We start from the raw sequence: 26056 nt of genomic DNA, 5'->3' as shown, positions 1-26056 counted from the left end.
TTGCTACGGATCCGTGCAACAGGAGCGCCGGGATCGCTGCGCTTTCAAAGGTCTGGGAGGATAAAAGGAGCCTGGCGTTGGTGTAAGAGCCCAGGCAGAGCCAGGATCGGTGGCACCAATGCCATCAGCAACTTGGGAATGCCAAAATTCCCAGGTTTGGCTCAGCTGGAGCTGGAGCGGGGGTAGGCAGCAGCCACCTCCCCTCCACCGGGGTGCAGATGGCAAAAGGACAGCATTGTCCCCTGCTGCCACCTCCAGCACTGCGTCCCAGGGCCTGGAGGGTGGATCCAGAGGGATCTTATCCTGTGCAGGGAGGACACAGATGTCCCTCCTGCCAACCCTGCGTTTGGAATTTCATTTATTTATTCAAGACCAGCATTCCATGGATTATTTAACAGCCACCGGAGCCTTTTCAATGGAACCAGGACGCAGATACAGTTTCCTGTCTTTTCCTTCCTTTTGGAGGCACCTTCCAATCCCTATCCAGCACATCCCACGCCAAGGAACTCAGCCCAGACCTGGGTGGGATGGGAACTCACCTAGCTCCAAGCAGGCTATGGGGTCACTGCTGTCCCTGAAGCCCCCCATGGGCATCCCAATCCCAGCAGGATCCCAGAGTTTTGGAGGGGATACTCAGTGATGGATGGAATAATAGTGGGAGGGATAACATTGGGAGGAGGATGCTTGGATCTGTGAAGGGGATGCTTGGAGCTGGGGGGATGCTCACTCAGCCACGGTGCCCATGCAGGTGTGATGCCCCCATTCCCACCCCAGACTCCATCCCCCGCATTCCCCCAATCCCAGAGACGACTCACACTGGCAGTTACTGACTGTCCTTTATTACTGAGAGCAGGGGCTGCCTCCAGAAAACGAGGGGCCCCGCTCCCCAAAAATAGGATTCTTCAAAGGAGACGCCCCGACCTGCACACCCCATCCTTGGCATCGTCAGCCGGGCACCCCCCGCTCCAGCCGCTCCTCAGCCAGGCCGGGCCGGGCTCTTTAGTGGATTTTTTTTTCTTTTTTTTGTCTTTTTTTTGTCTTTTTTGTCTTTTTTTTTTTTTTTTTTTCTTGTTTTTCTGTATTTTACACACCAGTTGGATGTTACCGTCACATGAAGAAGAGAGAACCTGAACAAGATCACGGCTACGAGCTCTAGAGTTAAAAATGAACACACAAACCCCCGGGGAGCCCGACCGCGGACAAGGAATCCAGCCTGGAAAAGCAGGGTGCCCATGGGGCCACGGGGGGCACCCGGCTTGGCACAGCCCTGGCCACCCCTTCCCCAGGCATGTAAGTCTCTTCTTTTATGTTAAAAAAAGAGAGAATATGACAAAAATACAAATGTCCCTAAAAGCGTTGTTATTACTGTAATAGCAGTATTATGACTTCTCTCCAGATTGTCCAGAATCGTCTAAATTGGGGCTGTGGGAGCTGCTGGGAGCCAAGGGTGCCACGGGGGGAGCAGGAAGACTGAGGATGATCCGGCATCTGCCACGGAGAGCCACCACCAACCCTGTTGACTCCCCTGTGGAGCTCCCAGGTGAGTGAGTCCCTGTTTTTGGGGGTCTCAGGGAGCGGGAAGGGGTCTGGCATGTGCATCCCAGGGCTCCGTGGGGATGCTGCTGCTGGCACTGATCCTGCCAGGCTGGCTGTCCCAAGGAATGCCACCAGCCCAGGGAATGTCACCTGCCCTCGATGGGGACAACAGCGCTCGCTCCACCCTTTATCCCCAGGGGTGGGCACGGAGAAGCCCGGCTGGAAAGGGACCCTGTGGAACTCCGCATTCCCCCGAGAGGCCCCTTCCAGCCCGGGATGGCAGGGAGGGCAGGACCGGGGGTCCCCAGGGCTGCTCAGGTACCCCCCCCTCCCTCCGAGACCCAAGACGGAGGTAAAGCATCGAACCCGGCTGAAGGCAGTGCACGAAGGAGCCCGCTTTGGATAAGGAACTGTGTCATGGCTTCCGATCCCAGGAAAAGGGGCTGTCCCCTCCCCTCGGTGTCCCCCGCCCGCCCCGGGAGACTGGAGGGGGGCGCGGTGGGGACGGAGCGGGACAGGGGGGGCTCCGTGGCTCCGCTGGCGGCTCCAAGAGGTTATTATGGAGCTGAAAGGGGAGGGAGGAGGGTCCCTCTTGCACCCGCAGCCTGACCCCCTGAAATGGGGGGAGGGGGCGAGGCCGGGGAGAGGCCGAGGGGCTCCGGGGGCGGGGCTGGAAGCACTCGCAGAAGTCCTGCCCGGTGGTGGGAACAGGGATGGGGGACAACGCTTCTGGCACTTCCTCGGCCGGGGTTGTGGGTGGCTCCGCACCCCCCATACCCCAGGGAAAGGCGAAGCCGGGGGGTCGGGGGGCTCCGTCCCCGTCCTCCCGCAGGGTCCCCGCGAGCCAGGCCGCTGTCCCGCCGGTCCCTGGCCGGGAGCGCCGCGGGAAGGGGCTGGGAGCTGGGAAGGGGGACCCCGAGCCCGCGGTCCGGGGGCGCTCAGGCCTTCAGCTGGTGCCACTGTGCCACCGCCTGCCGCGGGCGGGCGATCATGTCCTTCCAGTGCTTCACCTCGCCGGGACCGCTCTTCCAGGACAGGTAAATCTGCGGGAAACGCATCCCTGGAGTCACCACGGCCGCTCCATCCCCGTCCCGCTGCCCGGCACCGGCGCCTTCACCCCCAAACTGTTCCAGCCCCGCTTTTCCGGGCTCGGCACGGAGCCGGGCTATTTTTATCCCTCGATTTTTCCATATGGCACCGCGGAAAAGCGCGTGTGCCAGCTCTCGCTGCTGCTGCTGCCACCTCGGGGAGCCGGTGCCACCGCTCCGGCTCCGCGGATCATCGCCGGAGAGCCGGGATGGAGCAGAGCTGCTAATTATGCGATCAAAAGTGATTAGCAAGCCTCAGGCCACGGCGGGGTTTTAACGGAGAGTGGGATATCATGGACACCGCCTGTCCATCCCTGGATGTGCCCACACCGAGGGCGCCGCCACCTCCGCCCCTGCCCGGCAGCCCGCGGCACTGATCCGGGGATTTATTTAATGGATTTATCCCAACTGCTGTGTTCTCCCGATCCCACCGCGGCGTTTGGGGATCACGGGCGGAGATTAAGACGCTCATTTGTCATCCTTGCGCTAACGATGAGCTGGGTGATTTCATGGATAATTCCGCCGCTCCCATCCCCGGGAGTAATCCCGGAGGGTGGGATCCATCCCAGCGTGGCTCCCCATGCTCCATCCCTGCGTTTCTGGGAGAATGCCGGCCCTCTGTGGTACCCACACTGGAGATGGCACCAGGCGCTGGCAGCCCCGGGCCTGGCTGTCCCCAATTCCCACCTGGGGTCCTTGGGGCGTGTCACCCACCTTGCCGATGACGTCATTGCGGCTCAGCCTGTCCTTGTCCATGACGGTGATGACGATGGTGGTCTCGCGCAGCCGCTCCGTTGGGATGTCGAAGGCGAAGGACTCGTTGAAGACAGGGTTCAGGCACCGCTTCATCACCACCGTCTTCTTCTTCTCCACCCGCTTGTCCTTGTACATCAGCCACACCTTCACGTAGGGATCTGGCGGGAGAGGAGCCGCTCTCAGCCCCGGGTGGGAGCCAGGGAATGCCGCCCGGGATCGGGGGCAGTCGGTGCCGTACCTGAGGTGCCCCCGATGTCCATGGCTTTGAGGTTCCGTGCCTTGATGATGTTCACCACGATGGAATTGGCCGAGGGATTGTAGCACAGCGACAGCAGCAGCTCCCCACGGCTTCCCTGCGGGACACATACATTCCCTGAAGACACTCACACCCTCCAGAGTTCCTCTCTGGGAGCAGGATGCTGGTGTGGGACCCCCAGCAAAGCAGCCCAAGGGTGGGGTTTGGGAAAGCACAGAAAATCAGGGCAGGAGGAAATGGGGCCGCCCCCGGTGGGACATTTTCTGGTTTTGCTGGAGGCAGAAGAAGGAAAAAAACTTTCATTTTAGATCTACCTGAAACAATTTGGTTTGACCCAAAATGAGATTTTGGGCTACTTAATATAAAATTTGGGGAGAGGAAAATCTCCGTCAGGTGTTGAAACAGAAAATGTCCCTGTTGGGATGGGGGTGGTCCTGATGGGACACTGCAGGGACAGGGGGATGGGAAGGGTCCAGGGCCTTACACTGCCGTCACTGCAGGGCTTCAGGTCTTTCCAGAAGGTCTGCATCTGGGTCAGGTCCACCTTGTTGAGCGGGATGGACACCTCCCCAATGGGATCATTGCGGCTGAAGCGGTCATAGTCCAGGACCTGGAGGTACAGCACCCGCTGCACCACCTTCTCGTAGGGGAACCCTGTGCCAGAGATGGAAAAGCCAGAGGAGATGAGGAGCAGTTCAAAGCCTGCTCCATCCTTCTTGTCCTGGTGGCAAGAGCCTGGCACGAGGCAGATGACTGGGAGCAGCCCACAGCACAAGGAGCTGCCGCCACATTAATTCCCACATCTGCACCCACCCATGGGGACACAGAGCCTTCCAAACCTTCCCCCACATCCCCTTTATGGGATGCACATCCAGCCTGGGCTGAGTGGCTTGGCCAACTCATCACATCACCAGCAGCCACCACTCTGGTGGCTTGAGCTGAGCTGAACCCCAGGAGGGTCCCACAAGGCTCCGCTCCCACCCTGATCCCCTCCAGTCCATCCCAATCCATACCTTCAAAGAGGAAGGTCTCGTTCCAGTGTGGGTTGAGGTTCTTCCTCTTGACCTTGGTCTCCAGCTTGTGCTTCTTGTCAGGGAGCAGGTAGATCTTGACGAAGGGGTCGCTGGTGCCGCTGAAGTCCTTGGCCGGCAGCTCCTGTGCCTTCATGATCTTCACGGTCAGGGTGGACTCCTGGAAGTTGTAGCCGACGCTGAACTGGATGCGTCCCAGGTTCTCCCGGCTGACGCCTTCGTGGCCCTCGTCATCCTCGGAGCCCGGGGAGAGCTGCGGGAGGGGGAAGAGGAGGAGAGTGAGAGCAGCACCATGGGCTGGTGGGGACCCGACCCCCATCCCCTCGACCCCAGCCCCGCCAGCTGTCAGGGGACGTCAGCCTCCTGCTGCCCCCACCGCTTCCGACGGCTCCTGGCACGGCGCCACTCGTCCCGCGGAACGGGAGCTCCAATTAGCCAAATTCCTCCTGACAGCGCGTCCCTCACGTGTCCAGCGCCACTCGCTCCCTCGTGCCAGCCTGGGGGACGCGTCCGCGGCACGTCGGCTCAGCCGACGGGGGCTCGGCACGGTGGGCAGGGACGTGCCGGAGCGCTTGTGGATGGCGCAGGGAAGAGCTGGGAGGGTTGGATACCGACCGTGGAGACCACCAAACCCAGCGCACCCCACCCACCCACCATGAGCATCTCGCTGGTCAGGGAGTTGACCAGGTCGGAGACGGAGGAGTGCGGCTCCGTCTTGCGGTCGGACTCATCGTGCGGCGGCTGCCCTGGTGCCGGTGCCGCGTTCCCAGCCTTCCCACCGGCCGGCAACCTGCGGGAAGAGAGGCCTTGGAGGAGAGGGGCCGGGAGCCGAGGGCGAGACAGGGAGGGGCTTCCCGGGTGCCCTCTCCCAGCGGATACTGAGCCTGAGCTGTGCCAGCACCCAGCGGACTCTACCGGGACACGCCAGCAGCATCCCGGCCCTGCTCCCAGAGCCAGCTGGTGGCCTGGCACCTTTGGGGCACGGCAGCAGGTCCCCCTGACCACTTCCCACGGCGATGGCAGGGACAGCGTGGTCCCCACAGCACCCATGGCTCTGGCTGCTCCTCACACACCACAGCCCCTTATCCCGGTGGGCGCCGGGCACCGGGCAGGCTTGCTGCTTGCTAACTCCCTCTCCTATGGCTGAGACACCCCTGGGATCACTGGGATCCAGGCTGTCCCCACGCACGGTGGCCCCCGGACACAGTGCCGGGCAGGGTAGGCAGTCGGGAGTGGCAGGAGGCAGACGGACAGAGCAGTGATGGAGACGGGCGGGAATGCGCCGACGCCACGCTGCCACGAGGCACGGGGACAACGGGACACAGGCACGTGGCGGAGGGGACAGGCAGCCCGGGATGCTCCCACCCCCCGCCACGGCTCCTGTCCGAGCTGGGACACGGTGACAAACCACCAGACGGATCGAGAGGCGCAGGGACACACGGGAAGCCACAACATGCCACGGACACGCGCCACCACGCCAAGCACACGCAGACACACGGGAGGGGACATGGAGGGGCGATGGGGACACCCACACGCACACACGGGATGGCACCCAGGAAGGACCGGAGAGGCCGAGGTAGCTGGGGAGGCAAAATTAGGTTAAAACCAGGGAAAATGAAGGCGGAGGAGCCGGCGGCGGGGCCGCTGAGCGAGGAGGCGCCGGTGGAGCCGGGAATGCCGGCGGAGGTCACGGATAGAGGGAGAGAGAGCGGGAGAGAGCAAAAGAAAGGAGGAGAAGCGTCATCCAGCGCCGGCCTGCCGGGAGGGAATGGGAGAGAGGAGCGGGGCGGATGGACGGACAGACGGAGTCGCCGGGACAGGAGACACGCCGAGGCGCCGGGCTGGAGTCGCCGGGGACAGGCTGGAAGGAAGAAGCTGCGAAACAGGGATGGAGGAGATGTTTTGAGGAAGAAGAGCGGGTGGTCGGCAGCGTCGGTGGGCGAGAGAGAGCCGAGGCTTCCGGAGCGCGTCCTCTCCGCCGGCCGATCCCTCCGCGTCCTGCGGAGCCCAGGGAACGAGGAGCGGGAGGGATGGAGGTGGGGAATGCCATGCATGTGCTGGGATGGGGGTTCGGAGCAGGGAGCTGCGGCAAGCGGGGTACGGGGTCTTGCGGCACAGCCACCCACCCTCCGTGTCCCTCGTCCCCGTCCCCTCGGCACGGGACAGCCGGCGGCCGGCACGGGCTGCCGGTGCTCCCGGCGGGGACCGGCTGCGCAGCGCGACGCCGGGGAGGGAAGTGCTAAAAGATGGAGCGAAACCAAGCGGAGCGGGGTAAAAATAGCCGGCGGGCGAGAACGGTGCCAGTTCATCCGCACGCCGAGCACACGGGGAGGCAGAGCCCGCCGGCTTCACACCTCCTCCCCGCTCCGGAGGGGATGAACACCCGCTCCCGGCGGCGCACGGACCCTCTGCCTCTGCCAGCCAGCGCCGGTGGCCGCGGCCGGACGCCGCTGCCGGGGCTGGATGTGCTGCCGAGCCTGCGGCACGCCGGGAATGCGGAGAGCAGCCGGAGGCGAGAGGCTGTGCCGTGCTGGAGAACGGGGAGTACGGCGTCCCCCCCCCGGCCTGTGACGCTCGCTCTGCCCCCCTGCCACGACAGCGGTGTCCCCGGATCCCCAGGGGAGCTGCCCATCCCGCCGGGATGGAGGTGGCAGCAGCGTGTCGGGATGGGACGCGGCTCAGCCCATGCGGCATCACTTGGGGGGGACCCCCCGTGTCCCCCTGTCCCTGAGCGTGTCCGCCCCCCCTCCCCGCATGCAGCCAGGGCCGGGAAGGGCAGGAGGGGGAGGAAGGAGGGAGGAGGAAGGGATGGGGGTCCTCTCGGTGCCGCTGCTCCGGCTGCAGAACCGCGGGTGCCGGTGCCGGGGAGAGCTCAGACGTCCCGGTGCCCGCTGGGCCACCCAGTGCCGCTCCAACCTTCGCGCTCCACGAGGCCAGCCTCCTCCTCCTCCTCCTCCTCCACCCTGGGTGAGGCCCTCGTCTCCTCCTCTTGCGGGACTGGCCTCGTCCTCGCTCATACCTCTTGTCCCCCTGAGCGTTCGCCTGGTTCGGCTGCGTCCCAGCGGGTTGCAGGTCGGGAATATTGGCAAAGTCATCTTGCTCTGAGAGTCCCAAAACCAGGGATAACACCACCATCCGGCCTTCTCTGCCCGGCGGCCCCGCCGGCAGCGGGAGAGAGAGAGAAAGAGAGAGGAGAACACAGCATCAGGCAGGGAACCGGCAGGAGCCGGCGGCGTCCCGCGGACCCTCGGCGGCGAGGGGACCCCGGCTGTCCCCGCGGCTCCTGCCAGGTGACGATGGCCGGGATGGGCGCACAGGGCTGTGGGGAGAAAAGCCCCGGCTCCAGGGAGCCCCGGCACGCATAGATACCCGCGCTGTCCCGCTCCTCCACCTGTCCGGGCAGGGAGGATGCCAAAATCCTGATGAAGGGGGGAAAATATGCCTGGAGGGGCTGGGAATGAGGAAGAGTGTGACAGGAGTGACATCATTCCATGGAGGTGCCATGGCCAAGGCTCTTTGCCCTCTCCGTATCCTCGCCCGGGTCTGTAACCGCATTTATGCCGCGGCGCCGGGGAGGGTGAACAGGGTGAAGAGCGAAAGAAAAATCGATGGATCGGGAAAGAGGCGGTGGGAAATGGCAGCGGCTCCTCCGCTGGGAAGTGGCGCTGACTCGGCACGTCTGGGCTCTGCGGCTGCTCCCGCTTCGCCAAGTCAGGCTGGAACCAGCACCGGTGCTGGGTAAACAGGGAGAACGTGACCCTCGGGATGGCTGGCGAGCCGCAGCTTCACGTTGGGAAGCTGGGAAATGGAGCTAGGAGGAATCTGGGAGAGGGTAGAGCAGAGAGGGGATTGTGGGCACCGCACTCTAGGGTGCCTGGAGGAAGGTTCAGCCCTCTCACCAGAGCGGGAAGGGGTGGAATGGGCACCCAAATTTGTGTCTCTTATCTAATCCTCATGCAGAAAGTGCTGTGTCAACTCATGGAAGGGCAGGGTCAGTCCTGCGTTCCCCTCCAAGTGCCACCAGCCTGCGGAAAGCAAAGCTGGGACCTCAGCATTCCTTTTTCCAGGGTGCCAGGGGGCAAACAGCGGCCAGGGAGGAGCTGGAGAATCCAAGGGAAGATGTCCCCCCCCAGCCGGGGGGCCCAGCTCTGCAGAGGAGGGACAATGTCATGTGCCGAGGATGCGGTGACAACACGGGACTCGGATTAGTCCCTGGGGTTTGATGCTGGAAATCCAGCGCCGATGGAGGAGACGGGGTTAAGGCGGATTAAACATCCCACGGCTCCTCCGGTTGGGAATCATATCAGGACCCATCTCACGGTCACCCTGCCACGGGAGACTCTGGCACCCGCACTGTGACTACTTGGGACAACATCACTCCCTGTGGACCCCGCTGACGGCCGTTCCCTGGGAATGGGAGGGGATGCCCAGGGACGTGGCTAAGCACATTGGGGAGGTGCATGAGCCGAGAGGGACACGGACCTTCCCGCGGGCCATGGGCAGCGTGTCCCCGAGGGGGTGACGGATGAGCGGCCGCGCTGGGGCAAGTAAAGGAGGAGAGGAGAGAGGGGTGGAAAGAGAGATGAGCAGAAGGAAGGCGTGGAGAGAGGGAGGAAGAGAGGTATGAGCAGAGGGATAGAGCAGAGAGGAATGGAGAGGCAATGAAGAGAGCGAACGAGCAGAGGGATAGAGCACATGAGAGGGTGATGGAGAGTGATGGAGTGGAGAGAGCAAAGGAGGGGAAGGGATGGAAAGAGGAATGGAGAGGGTAGAGAGGAGAGTGCAAAGAGGGCAGTGATGGCAAACGCACACTTACAGGAAGGACTTCATGTCCAAGCCGCGGTTGCGGATTTGCCCCACCACGTGGTCCCAGCTGCCGGGGTTGGAGCGGCTCCTGCCCCCGGCCATCCGTTGCTTGGAGCCGGCGGGGGTGCCCTGGCGCGCCGGGCCGCCGCGGGAGCCCCGGGAGTTGGCGGCGGCGGCAGAGGAGCCGCTGTGGGCCTGGAGGTGGCCCAGGCTCTGGCTGGTGGTGGGCTGGCTGTGGTTGGCGCGCTGGTGCTGGCTCAGGGGCTGCTGCAGACTTTGCTGGCGCACGAGCGTGCGGGGCCTCTGGAATTTGGGATCGCCTGCTGAGGTGGGGATATACTCAAGGGTAGTGGCTGTGGACAGGGTGGAGTCCTCGAAACTTAGGGAGAGGAAGGGTAGAGGAGAGGAGAGAAAGGAGAAGAAGGTGAAGGGGCAAAATTGGAGGAAGGAAAAGAAGAGAGTTAGAGAGAAGATGCCCCAGCGCAGGGAGCGCTCCGGCGGGAGCCGGCGGGGGCAGCGCCCGGATCCTCCGCCTCTAGCCCGCGGGTCGGCCCTGCCGGCGGCACGGGGGGCTCGGGCCGCCACCATCCTGCCTCCCGGGGGGCTCGCCAGGGCCGGATGCCCACCCGCTCCCGCAGCCGCCGCTCCGCCAGCGCCTTCCCAGCACGCCGGCCGACCTGCTCTGCAGGATAATTAGGCTGCTGCGTGGAGGCAAATCCCGTGGCGCCCGCTCACGTGCTGCCAGGCAGCCCATCCCAGCGTCCCAGTCCCTCCCAGTCCAGCCCAGCACCCAGCAGCGGCGCCACGGGGGCTCGGCGTCCGGTCCCCTCCGTGCTGGACGCTGCGGGAAGGGGGGAATCCCGCAGCGCCGCGGCGGGGGCCGAACCCCCGCGGGGATGACATTCTAGCCAGGTGTCCCCAGGGCCAAGCCAGGCTCCACCCGGGCTGGAAGATCATGGGATTGGGGGGTACGGACGCAGCTCTGGTGGGACACGGAGAGCGGAGCAGCCCGGCCCGAGGCGGACGGGCTTCGTGTGGGCGGCGGAGCGGAGAGAGCAGCGGGATGCCCCAAGGAAGCGGCGCTGGCCATGCAGCACATGCGTGGCACGGCCCATGCAGCCGCTCCGGCCTGCCCACGGCAGCCTGGGAAGCTCGTGGCCGCTAGATCAGGGGAGGAAAGTCCTCCCGGGACCACCTCCTGTCACTGAGGAGTGGCCTTGAGCAGCAGCCACCGACCCTGTCCCCGTCCCGGCGCTGCCGGCTGGGACCGCGGGGCGAAGCTGTACCATCGTGCAATGCCAGCAGCGGGGACAGAGAAGGAGCGGGGAGGGATAGACAGCTCCAAAAACCCAAAACGAAAAAAAAAAAAAGTGGTGAAGAAAGAGCGAAAGGTGGGAGAAAGAGAGAGAGGAGGGAAGGGAGTGGAGAGGAGCGGAGAGCTAGGATGGACGGAGCCCCATCCGGGACCGAGGGCACTGCCCGGACGCTGCCGCCCCCCCCTCCGCGCCGACGCCGACCTCCTTTCGTTTTCCTATCGAATCCTAAATTAGTTCAATTTACAACCTCTCAGTCACAGGAAACTAAATCTGGCTCCTGTCGGCCCCGCGCCAGCTGGAGGCGCGAGCTCCTCCAGCGCCGTGCCAGGCGGCACCGCGCCCTGCCCGTGCCCGGATGGATCCCCTGGCACCGGCACAGCCAGACCTGGACCCCCGGGACACCCCCAGTCCCGGCGGCGCTGCGCCAAGGGTGATCCGCCACATCCTCTTAACCCTGCCCTTGCCGCCTGCGCCAGCCCATCCGTCTGTCCGAGCCCATCCGTCTGTCCGGATTCCCAGCGGGGGGGCGGCTGAAGGCCGCGCCGCTCCCGCTTTTCCTCGCCTCTCCCTCCTGCTTCCCAGTGCCCAGCTGGAGAGCAGCAGCCAGGCCGAACGGGCGGTGTCACCGAGCTTTCCCGGAGTGCCGGCGGTGCTGCCGGGACCCCCCGGCTGCCACATCCCAGAGCGGAGAACCGGAGCAGAGACGGGAGCGCCGGACGGAGCCCACAGCCGGCACAACCCCGTCACCCCTCACTGCGCGGCCGGCAGTGAAAGGTCTCGCCGAGATCCCCAGCCCGGCCTGGGGCTCCTCAGAGCCTGCCAGAGCTCGGATATTCCCTAAATCTGATCAGTCCCAGACTTTCCCCAACTTTTTTCGGCATCAGGTGGTGGTGCCGGCGCCGGGTCCGGTGGCTGTGCCAGGGGAGCGCACGGAGGGAAGATGCCACACACTGTCCCTGATTGTCCCTGAGGGAATGGGAGACTGCGACAGCACCTCCTGCCTCTGGGACACCTCTGAGGTAGCGCTGCCTCCCCTGAGAAGCCGAGCTGGGAATGCTGAGCCGCTTCCCACCGGGACTGGACAGGACCACCCTCAGAGGTGGAAATACTTGGGGCCAGCATCCAAAGGTGCTGCTCCTGCCCGGCTGCTTCCTCTGCTGTCCCTGAGCCAAAACACCGCTAGGAGAACGGGAAACGCCTCCTCTCCCTCGGCACGGTGGTCCTGGGGACCTGCTGGTTGCCCCGGGGACCTCTCGGTGGCCCCCATCCAAGCGCATCCGCAGCGGGGAGCGGGCGCCCGGGCCCGCCGGCCATGGCCGTGCCGTGCCGTGCCGGACCGTGCCTTGCTCACTCACTTGGACAGGCTGAGCTTCCCTGCGGCCAAGTGGCTCTGCACCGTGTGCCAGCGGCCCCGTGCCGCCTTTCCCGCTCCGGGCTCGCTGTGGGCGGACACGCTGCTCCTCATTCCATCCTCGCCGAGCCGCTGCTTGTCCCCGGGCCGGCCGTCGCGGTCACCGGACAGCCCGGCGGCGGCCGACGCCGTCAGCTTGGCCCCTGATAACAGAGAGCCACTGGGCCGGGCCGGCGGCCGGACCCCCCCAGACAGACACGAAAGGAGCCGGACGGACATACGGATGGACGTGGAAAACGTGGGGAGCCGTCAGGGAATGAGGGGAGGGCGACAGAGCCGGAGGGGGCAGACGGACAAGAGACGGACAGACAGACAGAGAGAGAAAGAGAGACATCAGCACTGCAAAAAAAAAAAAGGGATCCTGGCCGCGGGGTGCGCGGGGGCCTCGGCAAAACATCCAAGAGAAAGGGCGGAGGAGGGAGAGGGTCGGGAAGGGGGGTCCCGCTCGCCGGCAGCCCAGCCCCGGGGGGACCCGTCCCCGCGCCGAGGGGGTGCCCCCAACGCGCAACCCCGTCCTGGAGGGAGATCCCGGCCGGCCCCGGGAATGCGGGAAGGAGGGGTTGCTCGTCTCCATGGGATGGCCCATGGGGTGGCGTGCGGGGAGCCCGGGAGCAGGAGGAGGAGGAGGAGAAGGAGGAGGAGGAGGAAGGCGAGTGGGTGCTGCCCATATACTCACTACACGGAGCAAACCAGGTAAGGAGAGACTCACTTGAGGGAAAGGCGCGGATCACCGTACGGAGCGTAAGGAGAAATGTTTAGGATAAACTCCTTGGGAGGGTAGGAGCTCCATTTCTGCTGCACTGTGTTGTCATTGTTATTCCAAAAGTCTCTGTCTAGATCGCTACAGCGGCCGGATTCCGGGGAAGAAAGAAAAGGGAAATACAAGAGAGAGAAGCTGAATTCCTGCGAGAGAGAAGGAAAAGCAGCCCTCTGCCCCCGGAGCGCCAGGATCCTGCGGAGAGAGACGGGGAGCCCACCCCTCGGACACCGACACACACACACACACACACACGGACACGGACAGAAGGATGAAAGGATGGGAAGAGCTGTGGAGAGACAGGAGAGGGCGGCTCCACCGGCTGGGAAGGAGAGAAGGATGTGGCGGGTTAGGGAGGTGTCGGCGAGCGCGGTGCCTGCACGGCATTCCCAAAATGTGTGTCCGTGTGCCCTCGGCACGTGTGTCCGTGTGTCCTCGCCTGCTCAGCAGCCGGGTCCTGGAAGCGCTTGGTTAACCCTGACACTGCTGTGTGTTGGAGACCCTTGTGGATCCCTTCCCTTGCGGATCCCTTCCCTTGCGAATCCCTACCCATGGAACCGACCTGCTGCCAGCACAGAACTTGGACCTCCTGGCTCAGGGAAGCCACCAGAGTTACATGCCAGGGGCTGGGGTCCCCAGGAGGTCCCCACTGGTGCTGGGAGGCTGGAAAAGCCCCCAGTGCCCACCTGCAGCTCCGGGTTGATCCCAGCTGTATGGAATGTGCTGGAGTTTGGGAAAGCTGTCTGTGCCATGACATCGTGTGGGATGTGCCTTCCCCTCTGTTCCCAGCTCATCCTGGTTGGCTGGGAGCAGCCATCCAGGTGCCCCTGCACTGGTGACACCCAGGCCAGCCATGGGGGGAAGTTTTCCATTCCAGGTGGGAGCTTTTTCCCTCCTGGTGGTCCAGCTCCCTCCTCCCTGGAGGCCTGTGGAGGGTGTGGAGAGGCAGTGCTGGATCTGGGATACCCAGGAGAACCCCCTCAGCTTCCAGCCTCCACTTCACTCCCCACCCAGCACCGTGGAATGCCCCAGCTCCACTCTCCTCTCTCCATGGAATGTCCTTGGGATGCAGAGCTACTCCAGCCCTGCCGGGCAGGGCTCAGAATCCACACCAGGCCTGGAGCATCCCTGGGGACACCCACAGTGGTGTTCCTGTGACTCTGTCGTGCCCACGGCTCAGTGGGATACACGAGGATACTGGAGACACCCACCAGCTCTCCCAGTCTCCCAGGGCCCCTCTCACACTGGGAGAAGGGATGGCCACATCTGTCTTTCCTCTCCCCCCAAGCCTAGCACCTACTTGATGGTTTTCTTTTCGCTGCGGCCTCGGCTGGAATCTGGAGTTCCCACAGTCTCCAGGGAAGTCTTGTAACGCTTTCCCTGAGGAAAAGAGAGGAGAGGGAGGTCAGGGGTTGCAGAGGGCTCCTGGAGTATCCCAGTGGAAGATGGGAGCTGCCACCACTTAGAGAGTTTGACCTGATTTTGCCCTTTCTCTTATGGTGTCTGCCCATCCAGGCAGCAAAATTCCCAAAGGCTCCATCCCTTGGTCTTGGGGGCTCATGCCCTGCCTCACCCCAAGGACAGCATGGCCACTGTAGCTGGCATCCCATTCCATGGCCTCACTGGGAAGGAGTGGATAATTTTAGGCCTAATTGTGCCTGAATTAATTGAGTTCACCTTTCCCAGTGCCAGGGAAGTGCTGCCGTAGGATAATGAAGCTGGAGCTGGCTCCAAACTGGGGCTGGTAATCAGGACACTCCGGCAGGTTCCGAGTGCTGCACTGAGCCAGGGTGGGCAGGAGCCAATTAATGCCAATTATCCAACAACTGGGAGCGAGGATGCAGTGCCAGGTGGATGAGGTGGGATGGGAACAGCTGCCGGAGCAGGATGGGGTGGAGAACCAGCCCTTCCATCCCACCGGTCCTGGATCTCAGGAGCCAGGCCTGATCCAGCCTGCTCATGGAATGGGAATGTTTCTCCTTTCTCCTTCTTCCCAGCCTTTTCATATCCACACGAAGCCGCCTCCTTGGCTTGCTGGGACACCTGGGCCCTCAGCACAGTGTCCTTGGGCAGCCTTGGGCTAACCCTGCCAGGATCTGCAGAGGAACACTTGGATTCCCAAGGGCTAATTCTGCCGGAGGCTTCAAGGATGTTGGATCTCCTTGGATGCCCAAGGGCTAATGCTGCTGAGAGCTGTGGGGAAACACACCTGGACCCCCTTGGAGTCACATTGGCTAATCCTGCCAGGAGCTGCAGGGGTGTTGGATATCCTGGGATGCCTGAGTGCTAATGCTGCCAGGAGCTGTAGGAGAACACCTGGACCTCCTGGGATGCCCACGGGCTAATCCTGCCTGGAGGCACGGGGGTGCCTGACCTCACTGGATGCTCGCAGGCCATCCCAGAGGGAATCATCCCCAACCCTGAGCTCATCCATGTTCCCTGGCTGTGGCGGCTCGGGGCTGGTGAGGACACGGCAGCGGTGGCCGCGTGGGCACGGCCCGGAACTGGCCCGCTGGGCTTGGCCGTCATTCCCACACAGCCGCTCCAGCTCCGGGTGCTGTCGAGGGCCGGTTGGGATGCGCCTTCCCGGCCAATTTACACTTGTTTGTTCCTCTGCCAGCTCCAGCCTCCTCCTTTCCAGTGCTTTTCCCTCCGCCGGCTCTCTCTCCCCATCTCCTGGGTGGCACCTGGAGGGGCCCTTCCCACCCACCGCCCTCCCGCTGCCTCATCGCCATGCTCCCCTCTCCCATTCCCAAGGGAATGCTGCCTTCCCACGGCTCGGGGTGGGCATCTCCCTGCCGGGAAGCGCCGCTGCCATCACAGCACTTGACCCAGATTCGATTCCGATGGCGAAGGAAACGTGGCCGAGCACGTCCTGCTCCCGGGGAGGAGAAGGAAGGATGCGGGGCGGGAGGGAGCGCTGTCCCAAGCCCCCGGCGGGAATCGGGGAGGGCAGCAGGGATGCACAGCGGGCGGTGGGGATGGCTCACGGCACCTGGCGCTGCCAGGGACGGGCTGGCCGCCTTCCCACGGGGCTTTTCCAGTCAGGAGCGTGCCCAGCAGGACAAGGGCCAGCTCGTTCCGGCTCGTCACCAATATAAATCCATATATTTGGAAACTTCCCTTTGTGCCACACAAACAGTTTCGCCCAAATATTTCATTAGCACATCCGGAGAAGCCCAAATAAAAGCTGCAGCCGGCAGCTCCGGGGAGCTGCCTCCGCTTGGCTGCTGCCTGGAAGCGGGAATTGCCCCCTGGCCGGCGGCACGGGGGGCACGCCGGGATGCTGGGAAGGCGGGAGGGAATGTGGACACTCACCATTTTCCGCTGGCACCACTGGCAGATCCCGCAGAGGACGATGGTGACACTAAGGCTGACGGTGATGATGGCTGAGACCAGGAGGACGTCGCGAGAGGGGGTCCCTGGGGGGAGCAGAGCACAAAGAGGGGGGGTCAGACCTAAATCCTGGGGTATTCCTGGCGTGCGCTGGGATACAGGGAGGGAAAACACAGGGAATGTGGTCCAACAGGTTCCAACCCCATTGTGCAGTGTCCCGTCACGGTGGGCGCCCTCTTGGCTTCTGGGCTCCCAGCGAGTGTGTCCTGGAGGGAATCTGACCCCGAGCACTTCCTGGGAGCTCAGGTTGGAGCTCTAATTCCCACTGGCACTCTGGGTGTGCTGGCACGCCCGGTAAAGGCCGCGGCTGCTGCTTTGTGAGCCAATCCTCCCCAGTCTGACTGTGGTGGCAACCTTGGGGACCCCAAAAGCGTGGGAAAGACCCATCAACCTCATCCAGCACTTCCACTCACATCCATGCTCCCAGCATGCGGAATGACCACTGTGGGATGAGAATACGGATCCAAGGCGGCTCGGAGGGATCCAGTGGGACCCCAAACCGCCTCAGCTTTGTCTGCAGACAGGACCCCCACCACAGCATCCCTGTGGATGCCCCGCATCCCGCTGTGCCCGCTGGGATGGAATTGTCCGTGGTGGGAGCCCCAGCTGGCGGTGGGAGGCGGCGAGGCCCGAGCAGCGCCGGGAGCGGTGCTGCAGTATAAATATTAAACAATAAATGTTAATAATTAATTCGCCCGCAGACCTTGTTATTGTAACGAAATTTCCCGGCGGCTCCGAGGCCGGGGTGAGTCAGAGTGGACCAGGAGGAGGGATCGGGGCTCTGGAATCGCCCCCAGCACGTGCCAAGGCACCCAGAGCTCCCACATCCCCGCTGGAATCAGATGAGGAAAGGGGATGGTGACCATGAAGGGAAGATTTACAAAAATTCCTTTCGGAGAAGATGAGGGTGGGATGCGGTGGGAGTGGTTTGGGGACAGGTCCCCCCTGCAGCACCCGCGCTCTCTCCATCCAAAGGCGGATCTTCCATCTCTCCCGGATCACGAGGAGCCTGTGTATAAAACTCACATAGCAACTGTTGCCTAGGAGGGAATTTGGGACCAGCCCTTAATTTCCAACATTTATAAACCCTGGCTGGATAAGCTGCCGGGGGAATGGGAAGCAGCCGGCAGGCCGGAGAGCATCGGGCCGCCCTCCTCGGGTGGGACCCCGACCCGCTCGAATGGCAGCGGGCTTTACTGGGCGGGCTGGGAATTGGGATGAGCCCTCCTTGCCCCCTGCTTGGTGCTCCCTGCTCCAGCTTGGGAACACCGTGACCCCTCCGGTTTAGCCCGGAGCTCCAACAGATCTTTCGGTCCTTGCGGGGTCAAATTCGTCCTCAAATTAATCTGGAGAGAGGGAATCAAAGGAGAAGGTGAGGGAAGGGGTGAGCACTGCGGAGGTCAAATTGTGTCCGGAGAGGGACATCAGTGAGCGCCGGCTCCCGGGGACAAATTCCCCGAGCCAAGGTGCCACCACCCCACCAAACCGGGCGTCACCCCATGATCCTGATGGATTCACCAGCCTGGGGGGCTCCAGGGGGCGTCCCTGTGAGCGGGGTGGGTCCGGCCCCTCCCGGTGGGATCACGCCGTGTCCCCTGGGCGGGGGGAGCGACTCCAGCCCCCAGGCTGCGCCGCCCTCAGCATGACTTAAATGACTCGTTTTCCAGGCAATTAGCACTCGGTTAATTAAAGACTCGGAGCCGCTCGGAGTTCCTGGCGCGTCCCCAACCCTGGGGCGCGGTGTGGGGGTCCCTGTGCCGGTTGGGAAGCGCGGCATGGGATGCCCTGGGGCGGGTGGATCCAGGGGGGACTCGGGGAGCTGCGTGACACCGGGACACAGTCCCGGGAGCGGGTGACGAGGTGAAAACGCAACGCTTGTTTACACCGCCGCTGGCCCTCCTTCCCCGCCGCTCTCCATAAATCTCCGTGGCTGCCAGCGCGGATCCAGGCGGGAGCGTAGAGACGGCTGGGTGGGACTTGAGGGTCCACGGCCCTGGGGTCTCTGCGGCCGTGTCCCAAATCCCAGAGGCCCTTCGCTGGTTCTGCCTCATCCCAAGGGCGCAGGGCGGGACGGGGGGGTAGGAGGCGGAGACCCCACGTCCCTCCTCGGAGGGATCGAGGTCCCAATCCCATCCCACGTGCTGGCAGAGCAGGGGATGCTGCGGAGGCTGGGAAGGGGGTGGAACATCCCTGCGGCTCTTTCATCAGGATTCAATGCCACTTGACGGGATATAATTCCACTTTTCCAGGCCGTTATTGATGAGGGGATTACCTGCCTCCTTAGCGCCGCAGTTCTCCAGCGTGGGATTTGTGCGGTGCTGCGTGAGCCAGGGAAGAGGATCCCTGTTCCAGGGGGAGAGGGCTCTGGATGCAGGCAGAGGGTCCCTGTGCCAGGGGACAGAGTTCTGAATTCAGGGGAAGGGTCTCCATGGGAGATCTGGGGCAAGCAGGGAGCACCCTGCACCCTTCACAGTGCCCACTTTGGAGTGGGAGGTGGGGAATGTTTGGGAGACAGGGATGCGGTCACGTGCGTATCCTCCTTTATCCACCGCCGCTGCGGGCTCGGGATTAGCTGCCTCTGGAGCACGAGCGAGCTCCGGCCTTTGTGGATGTGAGGAAACACTTCAAACCCGACCCCGGCACAAGGAGAGGCGCGGAGATCCAAGAGGGATTAGTCCTCTCCAGCGGCGTGTGGGCCAGAAATCCGGCAGGACGCGCCCGAGGCAGGGAAGAGCTGCCGATGCCGACGGATCCGGCGTGTGCAGGAATGGTGGGTGTGGGAGGCGTGGCACAGCCCATTCCAGGCACACCCAGAAGTGTCCCTGAGCATCCTGCTAGCCCTGGGTGTTCCAGTGATCCTGTGCATCTTGGTAGCCTTGTGCATTCCAGTGATTCTGCACATCCCAGTGTCCCTGTGCATCCTGGTGGCCTTGGGCATCTTGGTGGCCCTGGGCATCCCAGCATTCCTGTGCATCCTGGTGGCCGTGTGCACGCTCAGCTCCAGGACGGGAATCGCTTGAGCCTGGCACAGTGAGACCAGCAGGCTCACAGGCAGCTCCACCCTTTCCCCCCACCTGTGCCTATCCCAGGATTCAGACCCATTCGACAGCTCTGCCATCACCTCCAGCCGAAGCTCACGGCTCTGGAGGGATGCTGGGAAGGTGAAGACCCTGCAAGGGGCATCCAGGGATGGTTCCAGCTCTCTCAAATGATAGCTCCTCGGGATGCAGAGGCTGGGATCTCCGTGGAGTGCCAGAGGTTTTGGACGAGCAAAGGCTTTGGAACAAGCCTCACACCTGTGGCACCACGGCTGGAACCGACTTCTCTGCAGGTGTCCCGGTGAGGATGGCCCTGTCCAGGCTCTCAGAGCCGTATTTTTGGATCCAGACGCCGAAATTCCCAGCTTTTGTGGACACTGCATCTCCCTGGCAGCTCTCAGTATCGCAGCCCCCTGTCCTGGAGCATCCTCCCACACGTCCTGTTCCAGCGGCGAGATCCATAGATGCCAAGTACCCCGGGGGACAAAATCAAAGCTGTGGGGAGCCACTCCAGGCCAAGCTCCCGCTGAGCTCCCTGGAAGTGGTGATCAAAGCCGACATCCACAGCTCCACATGCAGAAACGGCTCCATGTGCCAAGCCGCCAAACCGGCAGCGGAAACGAGTGCATTCCCGGGAAAAGGGCAGCGGGAGAAGGTGCCAAGCGAGCAGCGCGTTTTCCCCCCCCCACCCCCAACATTCCACCGTGCGCCGTCGTGGTGAGCTGCGGAGCCGGAGCGGGATGTGACGCCGAGCCTGGATGGGGATGGTGGCGCTGGGGAGGAGCTGTGGGATGGGAAGGGATAGGGCAGGAATGTGGCATCGGAGCAGGCCCTCGTGCTGTCGGGATGGAGGGCCACACGGCACCGAGTGAGGTGGCCACGTTGTCACGCCGGGGCTTCCCAGATGCTGCCTGCCTGGCGCCAGGCCATTAATTCCTCCTCTTCTCATCCTCCCACTCATTTGCTCGATATTTCCCAAACCTCTTATTTTTAGGATGTAGCTGAAAAGCTGTGAATTTGCAGCTTTCGCTCCTGTGCAGGATCCCGGGTGCGGGGCTGAGGGGGAGCAGGGCAGGACCCCAGTGGACACAGCAGGAACGTGGAATACAAGCCCTTGGCACAGGAAAAGGGAGAAGGGATGGGCACGGAGGGGGATGAGGCTTTGCTGCCATCCCTGGTAACAACCCAGTGGGCATTTTGGGAACGCTGTTAGCCAGGCTCGGCGTGTCACGTGGAAGAGCTGGAGGGCTGGGCCAGCTGGGTCCTGCGGTGCCACCTGTCCACGTGCTCCCAGGGGATCTGTAGATGTGAGGGATCTTTGGAAGCCCCACGGCCATCCTGCTGCCCGGCAGGATGCTGGGATGAGCCTCGAGGGAGAGGAGTGGTGCCACAGCTCAGCACCCCAGGCATGCTCTGGGCGAGAACGTCTGCTCTCCATCTGTCTGTCTATCCGTGCGTCCTCCTCTCCGACACATCCATCAATCTCTCCATCTATCCATCCATCCATCCGTCCATCCATCCCTCATACACATCTGCCTCTCCATCCAGCCATCTGTCCATCCCCCGGAGCTGTCAATCCGGCTGGCTCTGCCTCCCCCACGCCGTGCTGCTCGTCCTGGGGGGCTTCGGGTGGCAGAGCCTCCCAACACCGGCCCCGCGGCAGGCTGGGGGAGGTGAGCACTCCCAAAACACTGCACAGCTCCGGGCAGATGCTCCCAGACATCCCCTGTCCTCACCAGCTGTTGTGCATGGATGGACATGCGTCCCCTACAGCCCTCATGCCACCCGTCCCCGCTCTGCGGCCACGGCAAGCAGGAGCTGGGGATGGAGGGAGAATTTGGCAAGGGAAGGCGCTCCTTCCCTGGTGCCGGGCTATTTTTGGCCGAGGATTTCCGGAGAGCCGTGTGTTTTTTCTGCCTCGTGGTCCCTACCGCGTCTCTCTTCCCGAGGAGCACCCAGAACCCCGGAGCCCCCTCTGCTCCCGCGGTTTGCATCCATGCCCATCTCCACTCCAACCCCTGCTCCCGAGAGGACGCAGCTCATCCCCCGGCCAGGCTGATGCTCCACGTCATCCCTGCTCCAAAACGAGCCCTTGGGCATCGCTCCCCACCCTGGAGTCACCCCAGCCCCCCTTCCCTTGGCGCAGAATCCTCTCCTGGCGCTGGCAGCGGGCACGGAGGAGCGGGCTGGGCTCTCATCCCGAGTGGCACTGCCAGCTCTCGCGCCGTCGCCACTTAGCCTCTCGCCCCAGGGCTCTCCATCATTGCCGAGCCCTTCGGGTGACAGCGGGAGAGAGGGAAGGCAGAGAGCCAGCGGCTCCCAGGGAACAGGGGCGGGCAGGCTCCTTGCAGCCCATCCCAGCTCCACGAGCCCCCCGCTGGCTTCCCAGCTCCAAGATTCCCCCCGTGCAGTGCCCCCCAGTCACGTCACCCGGGATCCACGTGCTGTGACAGCAAGGCCACCGTGGGGACAGGATTCCCGCAGGGAGTTCAAGGATGGGGGATGCTCAGAGGCGGCCACAGCCCTCGGACCCGGGGGCCGGCGGTGCTGGGAGAAGAAGAGGAGGCTTGGAGGAGAACACATGGAAAGATGGAGAAACGCAGCTCGGAAGGAGGAGGCAGAGGAGGGGAATGAAGGGCCGAGGAAGGCCCCAAAGGGACGAGCGGGGACTCAGGTGTGAGAAGGTGCCCGGGAGAGGTGGGAGTGGTGGAAATCTTCCACCAGAGCCTGATCCCGGGGCTGCATCCTCCAGGGACACACAGGCAGGGTCATCCATGGGGCAGCAGGGATGGTCATCCATGGCAGAGGGGGGACAGAACCCATCGCCCCGCCGCAGCCACCGGTGTCCCACAGCCCCATCCACAGGGGAAGAACTGATCGTTCTGCTTTCCCTGGATACCCGGAGCCTCCCCGGGGTGCATCCCGCGGGCTGTGCCCCCTTCAGAGGGCCGGGAGCGGGGCTGCTGTGCTGTGCTGTCCCTCCGCCGCCGCGCTGGCTCCGTCCCCGCCGGCGCGACCGCTTCCCTTCAAACCTCATTAACTCCCCCCAAGGTGACCCTCTCCCTCCTGCAGCCAGGCCCGGGGACACCAGGAGGGGACGGGGCGCTGGGGGGGCACCCGGAGCTGGCAGAGGGGAGCGGAGCCTCCCGTGCCCCAGCCGCGCTGGCACCCACAGGGATGGGGGATGCTCCTCTCGGCACATCCCAACCCGCCGCCCACGCCCAGCCTGGCCCCACACACGTCCCCCAGGCCCCCTGGCAGTCACAGCCAGGGGGGTCCGTCCCCCTGCTCGACGCTGGGGCTCTGCCCATCATCCCCGCGCTCCGGCGGCTCTCCGGAGCCGTTCCCTCGCCGGATCCATCCATAATGGATATTGTAGCTGAGCCCCCGGGGGCCGGGGGGTGGCAGCGATATTATCTGCATCTGTCTTCATTCCCCGCTCTCCCCCTCCTTCCTCGGCAGGCGGAAAAGCCGCGAGATCAGGCGCTGGAAAAGCCGCCTCCAGCTCCCCTCCTGCTCCTTGGAGTCAGGGGGGATCAACAAGACCTCCCTGCCAGACCCCCCGCCCGGCGGGGAGCCCCCCAATTCTTGTCCTTTCTGTGCCCCAGCCGTGCTCAGGGCGGTCAGTGCGGGCGTGGGGAGGCTGAAAGGGCTGGAATTGGTGGCGACTGCTGGGAGCAAGAAACCCCCACCGTGGGGGGCTCAGCATCCGCTTGGACCCCCCCCCCCCCACCGCCACGGGAAATGGGAGCGAGCCGCCGTGGGGGACAAAGGGCCAGGGTGAGGCCGCGGGGGATGCTCCGAGACATCGGCAGGAGCATCCCCCGGGCTGGAGCAGAGGGGCTGGCTGGGACGGGCACCCCAGAGTGGCGCAGGATGGGGGTCCCGGGTGGGTCAGGAGCTCCCGCTGTGTGGGCGCTGTGCGGGACGCGAGGCTGCAGCAGGTGCCTGGCTCCCGGCGAGGCCCGTGCGCTGCCATCCCTGCGCTCTTTGTCTGCCTTCCCGCCCGTCACGCTCCCTCATCCCTCCGCCAGCCCCTCCGGCGGCCCCCGCCTCACTCCTCGCGGTGTGCCGGCTCCTTTGCAAGCCCGGCTTTTCTGCCGAGCCCCGGGGAGCTTCTCCCACGGCCGCGCCAGCACCAGGGCGATCCGAGGCGGTGCGGGGGGAAAACAGGCAGCTGCTGCCTGGTTATTGATTCACCACCTCCAGCCGCCGCGCGGCTCTGCTCGGAACGCTTCCAGCCGGGAAAGATGGGGACGTGGGGAGCAGGGCCCCCCGGCACCTGCTGGCTGCACTAAGATGGAGCTTTGGGGATGCGAACGTGGCCCCAAAGGGGACAGCTGGTGGCAGCAGCGGGTACAGGGATGGAGGGGGGTGTCTGGCAGGGGGAAAGGAGGTGTCCGATGTTCCCAAGGCAAGGGGGACGTTGTCCCTGTGGCGCAGAGGGCACCTTTGCGGGCGGCCCCAAGCTCTGCTTCGCGCTGGGATGCAGCTCTCCTGACACATCGTTGGGTGGTCCCCCAGCAGCACAGCCCCCTGCGGCTCCCCAGAAAGCCTCCAGCTGGCGGGAGCCACTTTGGGAAGCGCCTCAGCTTGATCCCAATTCCCAACACTCCCGGGCCAGCCAAGACCAGACTCCCTCGATCGTCTCCGACCCCAGAACCAGACGGCCCCAGCAGCACCTCCGGGCTCCACGTCACCCCCCAGATCCCTCTTTCCCTGGGCAACAAAGTTTCCCGAATTTCCCGGCATCTTCTCCCCCCATGAAACGCAGCCGGTGCTGGAGGCCGCAGTCACTGTCCCCGCACGGTGACACGGAGCAGGGGACGAGGACGACGAGGCTGGTGCCACCTCGGGCAGTGTTTTGGAGGGACAACAGGCACTGCTTCACCCCAGGATGTGGCTTGGCTGGCTCTTCCCAAATCCTGCTGGGATGTGAGTTACCAGCACCACCTCAGCCTCCATCAGGGTGGGAGACAAACCCGGCAGCCCCTCAACACCACGTCTGGAAAACCCAGGAAAGGTGGGAAGATCCAGGGAAGCAGACAGTGCCAGGGTGCCTGCACAGGTGTGTGCACCCCCAGCACCCCACGGCTCCCGGCGCCACGGCACAGCCGCCGCCGGTGACGTGGGAAAACTCCCACGTGACGGGAGCCCCAGCAGCCGGGGAGCACGGGGTTTGGGAAGCGGGGACAGGGGGTCTGTCCCCCCAAATCTGGCAGCTCGAACTCTGCCCTGGGAGCTTCCAGTTTGCCAAGCAGAGCTGGCGATGACACAAGCAGCCGTCGGTGGCCCACCGGCCGCCGACGGAACGTCCGGCAGGGGCACGGGGGACAAATCGGGGGCAGGTGCAAAGTTTGGAGGGGGATCAAGGCAGGGGCAAATCTCGGGCACCGGGAGGGAAGGGCAGCCCTGCCACGCTGCTGCCGAAGGGGACAGGCTGATGTCCCCCCTCTGCCACCCACCCACCGGGTGACCTTGGGCCAAACAGTGCCGTGCCGAGCTCCGAGCATCCCTGCGGGGTCGCGGTGGCACGGGATGGAGCCGCTCCCGGTGGGAGCGCTCAGCCTGCGGGCAGGCGCAAAGTTGCCCTCGAAGGCAGCTCGGCCGGAGCTGCCAAGTCCCGGTGACGCCGTCACCTGCCGCGGGTGACAGCGCGTGGCGGTGCCCGGCGCTCCCCAGCCGGCCCAAGGATCCCGCAGGCCTGGCACCTGCAGCTCTCCCCGGCGGCGCCCGCTGTCCCCGCGTCCCCGCCGGCACGTCCCCACGCCACCGCAGGACACGCTGTCCTTCTGCCCGCTCCCCGGGCCCCGGGACACGGCCGGGGACAGCTGCCAGGCCTCGCTGATCCGCATCGCTCCGGCAGCATCGCTGTGTCTCTGCACCGGCTCGGGCACCCCCAAAACGTCCCCGCCAGCGTCCCAGATTCCCTGGTGCGGGGCCGACTGCTGCCTTCCGAGCATGAGCTCAGCAAATCCGCGCCCGAGAAAGCCCCTTCCCCAGCCGCCCACCCCCGCGTGTCCCGCTGTCATTCCGGAGGTGCAGCAGGACGGGGCTGGGGGACCCCTAGAAGGACGGAGGGGGCGGGCGGTGAGGAGCAGGGCTGTGCTGACCGCTGGATGCCGGTCTGGATGCCGGGATTTAGGGCTCTCCTGGGGGTCTGGGGGTTTGCTGGAGGTCTGGGGAGCGGGATGCTGCCCCCGGGGCTTGGGGTGTCCCAGAGGGAAGCCGGGGCTCCAGCAGCTCCGCATGGTGACGGGAGGGGGAATGTACTGGATGCTCGTCTGGGCGGCAGCACCCGGCGGGATTTGGGGCTCGCTCCGTGTTTTTCGGGGGGCTGGGGAGCAGGACGCTGCCCGCGGGGATCGGGGTGTCGCCGGGCGGGGGGTGTCGGTGGCTCCGGCAGCTCCGCAGCGCGGTGACAGCGGCGGCGGTGACTTTCTCCCCAAACTACCCTAACTCCCGGGGAGGCGCGGGGGGGAAGCGGGCAGCGGCCACGGCGGATCCCCGGGGGCCGGCGAGCGACCGGCCACCTCCGGTGCGTGTTCCCCGCGTCCTGCGTGTCTCCGTCCCTCCCTCCCCGGCGGCCCGGGGCTCACCTGCGCTGGCAGCCTCCGGGTGCAGGTACATGGTGGCGGGCGGCGGCGGGGCGCGGCGGGGCGGCG

At 64.4% G+C, this 26056-nt stretch overlaps 1 protein-coding gene across 4 annotated transcripts; it reads right to left on the bottom strand.

Annotated features, from left to right (window-relative positions):
* Positions 1–817: 817 nt before the first annotated feature.
* On the bottom strand, positions 818–26056 carry SYT7 (synaptotagmin 7). Of its 4 annotated transcripts, XM_033062067.1 has the most exons (13): positions 25991–26056; positions 16276–16379; positions 14258–14337; positions 12910–13041; positions 12145–12360; positions 9484–9852; positions 7687–7812; positions 5322–5457; positions 4650–4920; positions 4121–4290; positions 3619–3733; positions 3339–3538; positions 818–2579 (listed from the first exon to the last, which is right to left on the bottom strand). In XM_033062067.1, exons 1-13 carry the CDS (start codon positions 26019–26021, stop codon positions 2475–2477), a joined length of 2055 nt encoding a protein of 684 aa, XP_032917958.1. In that variant the 5' UTR covers positions 26022–26056; the 3' UTR covers positions 818–2474. The 4 variants fall into 4 exon arrangements, with proteins under 4 accessions (XP_032917958.1, XP_032917959.1, XP_032917960.1 ...); XM_033062068.1 differs by lacking the exon at positions 12145–12360; XM_033062069.1 differs by lacking the exons at positions 7687–7812; positions 9484–9852.

This window comes from Catharus ustulatus, chromosome 6 (genome assembly GCF_009819885.2).
Source record: "Catharus ustulatus isolate bCatUst1 chromosome 6, bCatUst1.pri.v2, whole genome shotgun sequence".
NCBI lineage: Eukaryota > Metazoa > Chordata > Aves > Passeriformes > Turdidae > Catharus > Catharus ustulatus.
The sequence above is the reverse complement of the archived record's forward strand: the minus strand, read 5'-3'. Positions and strand labels throughout refer to the sequence as shown.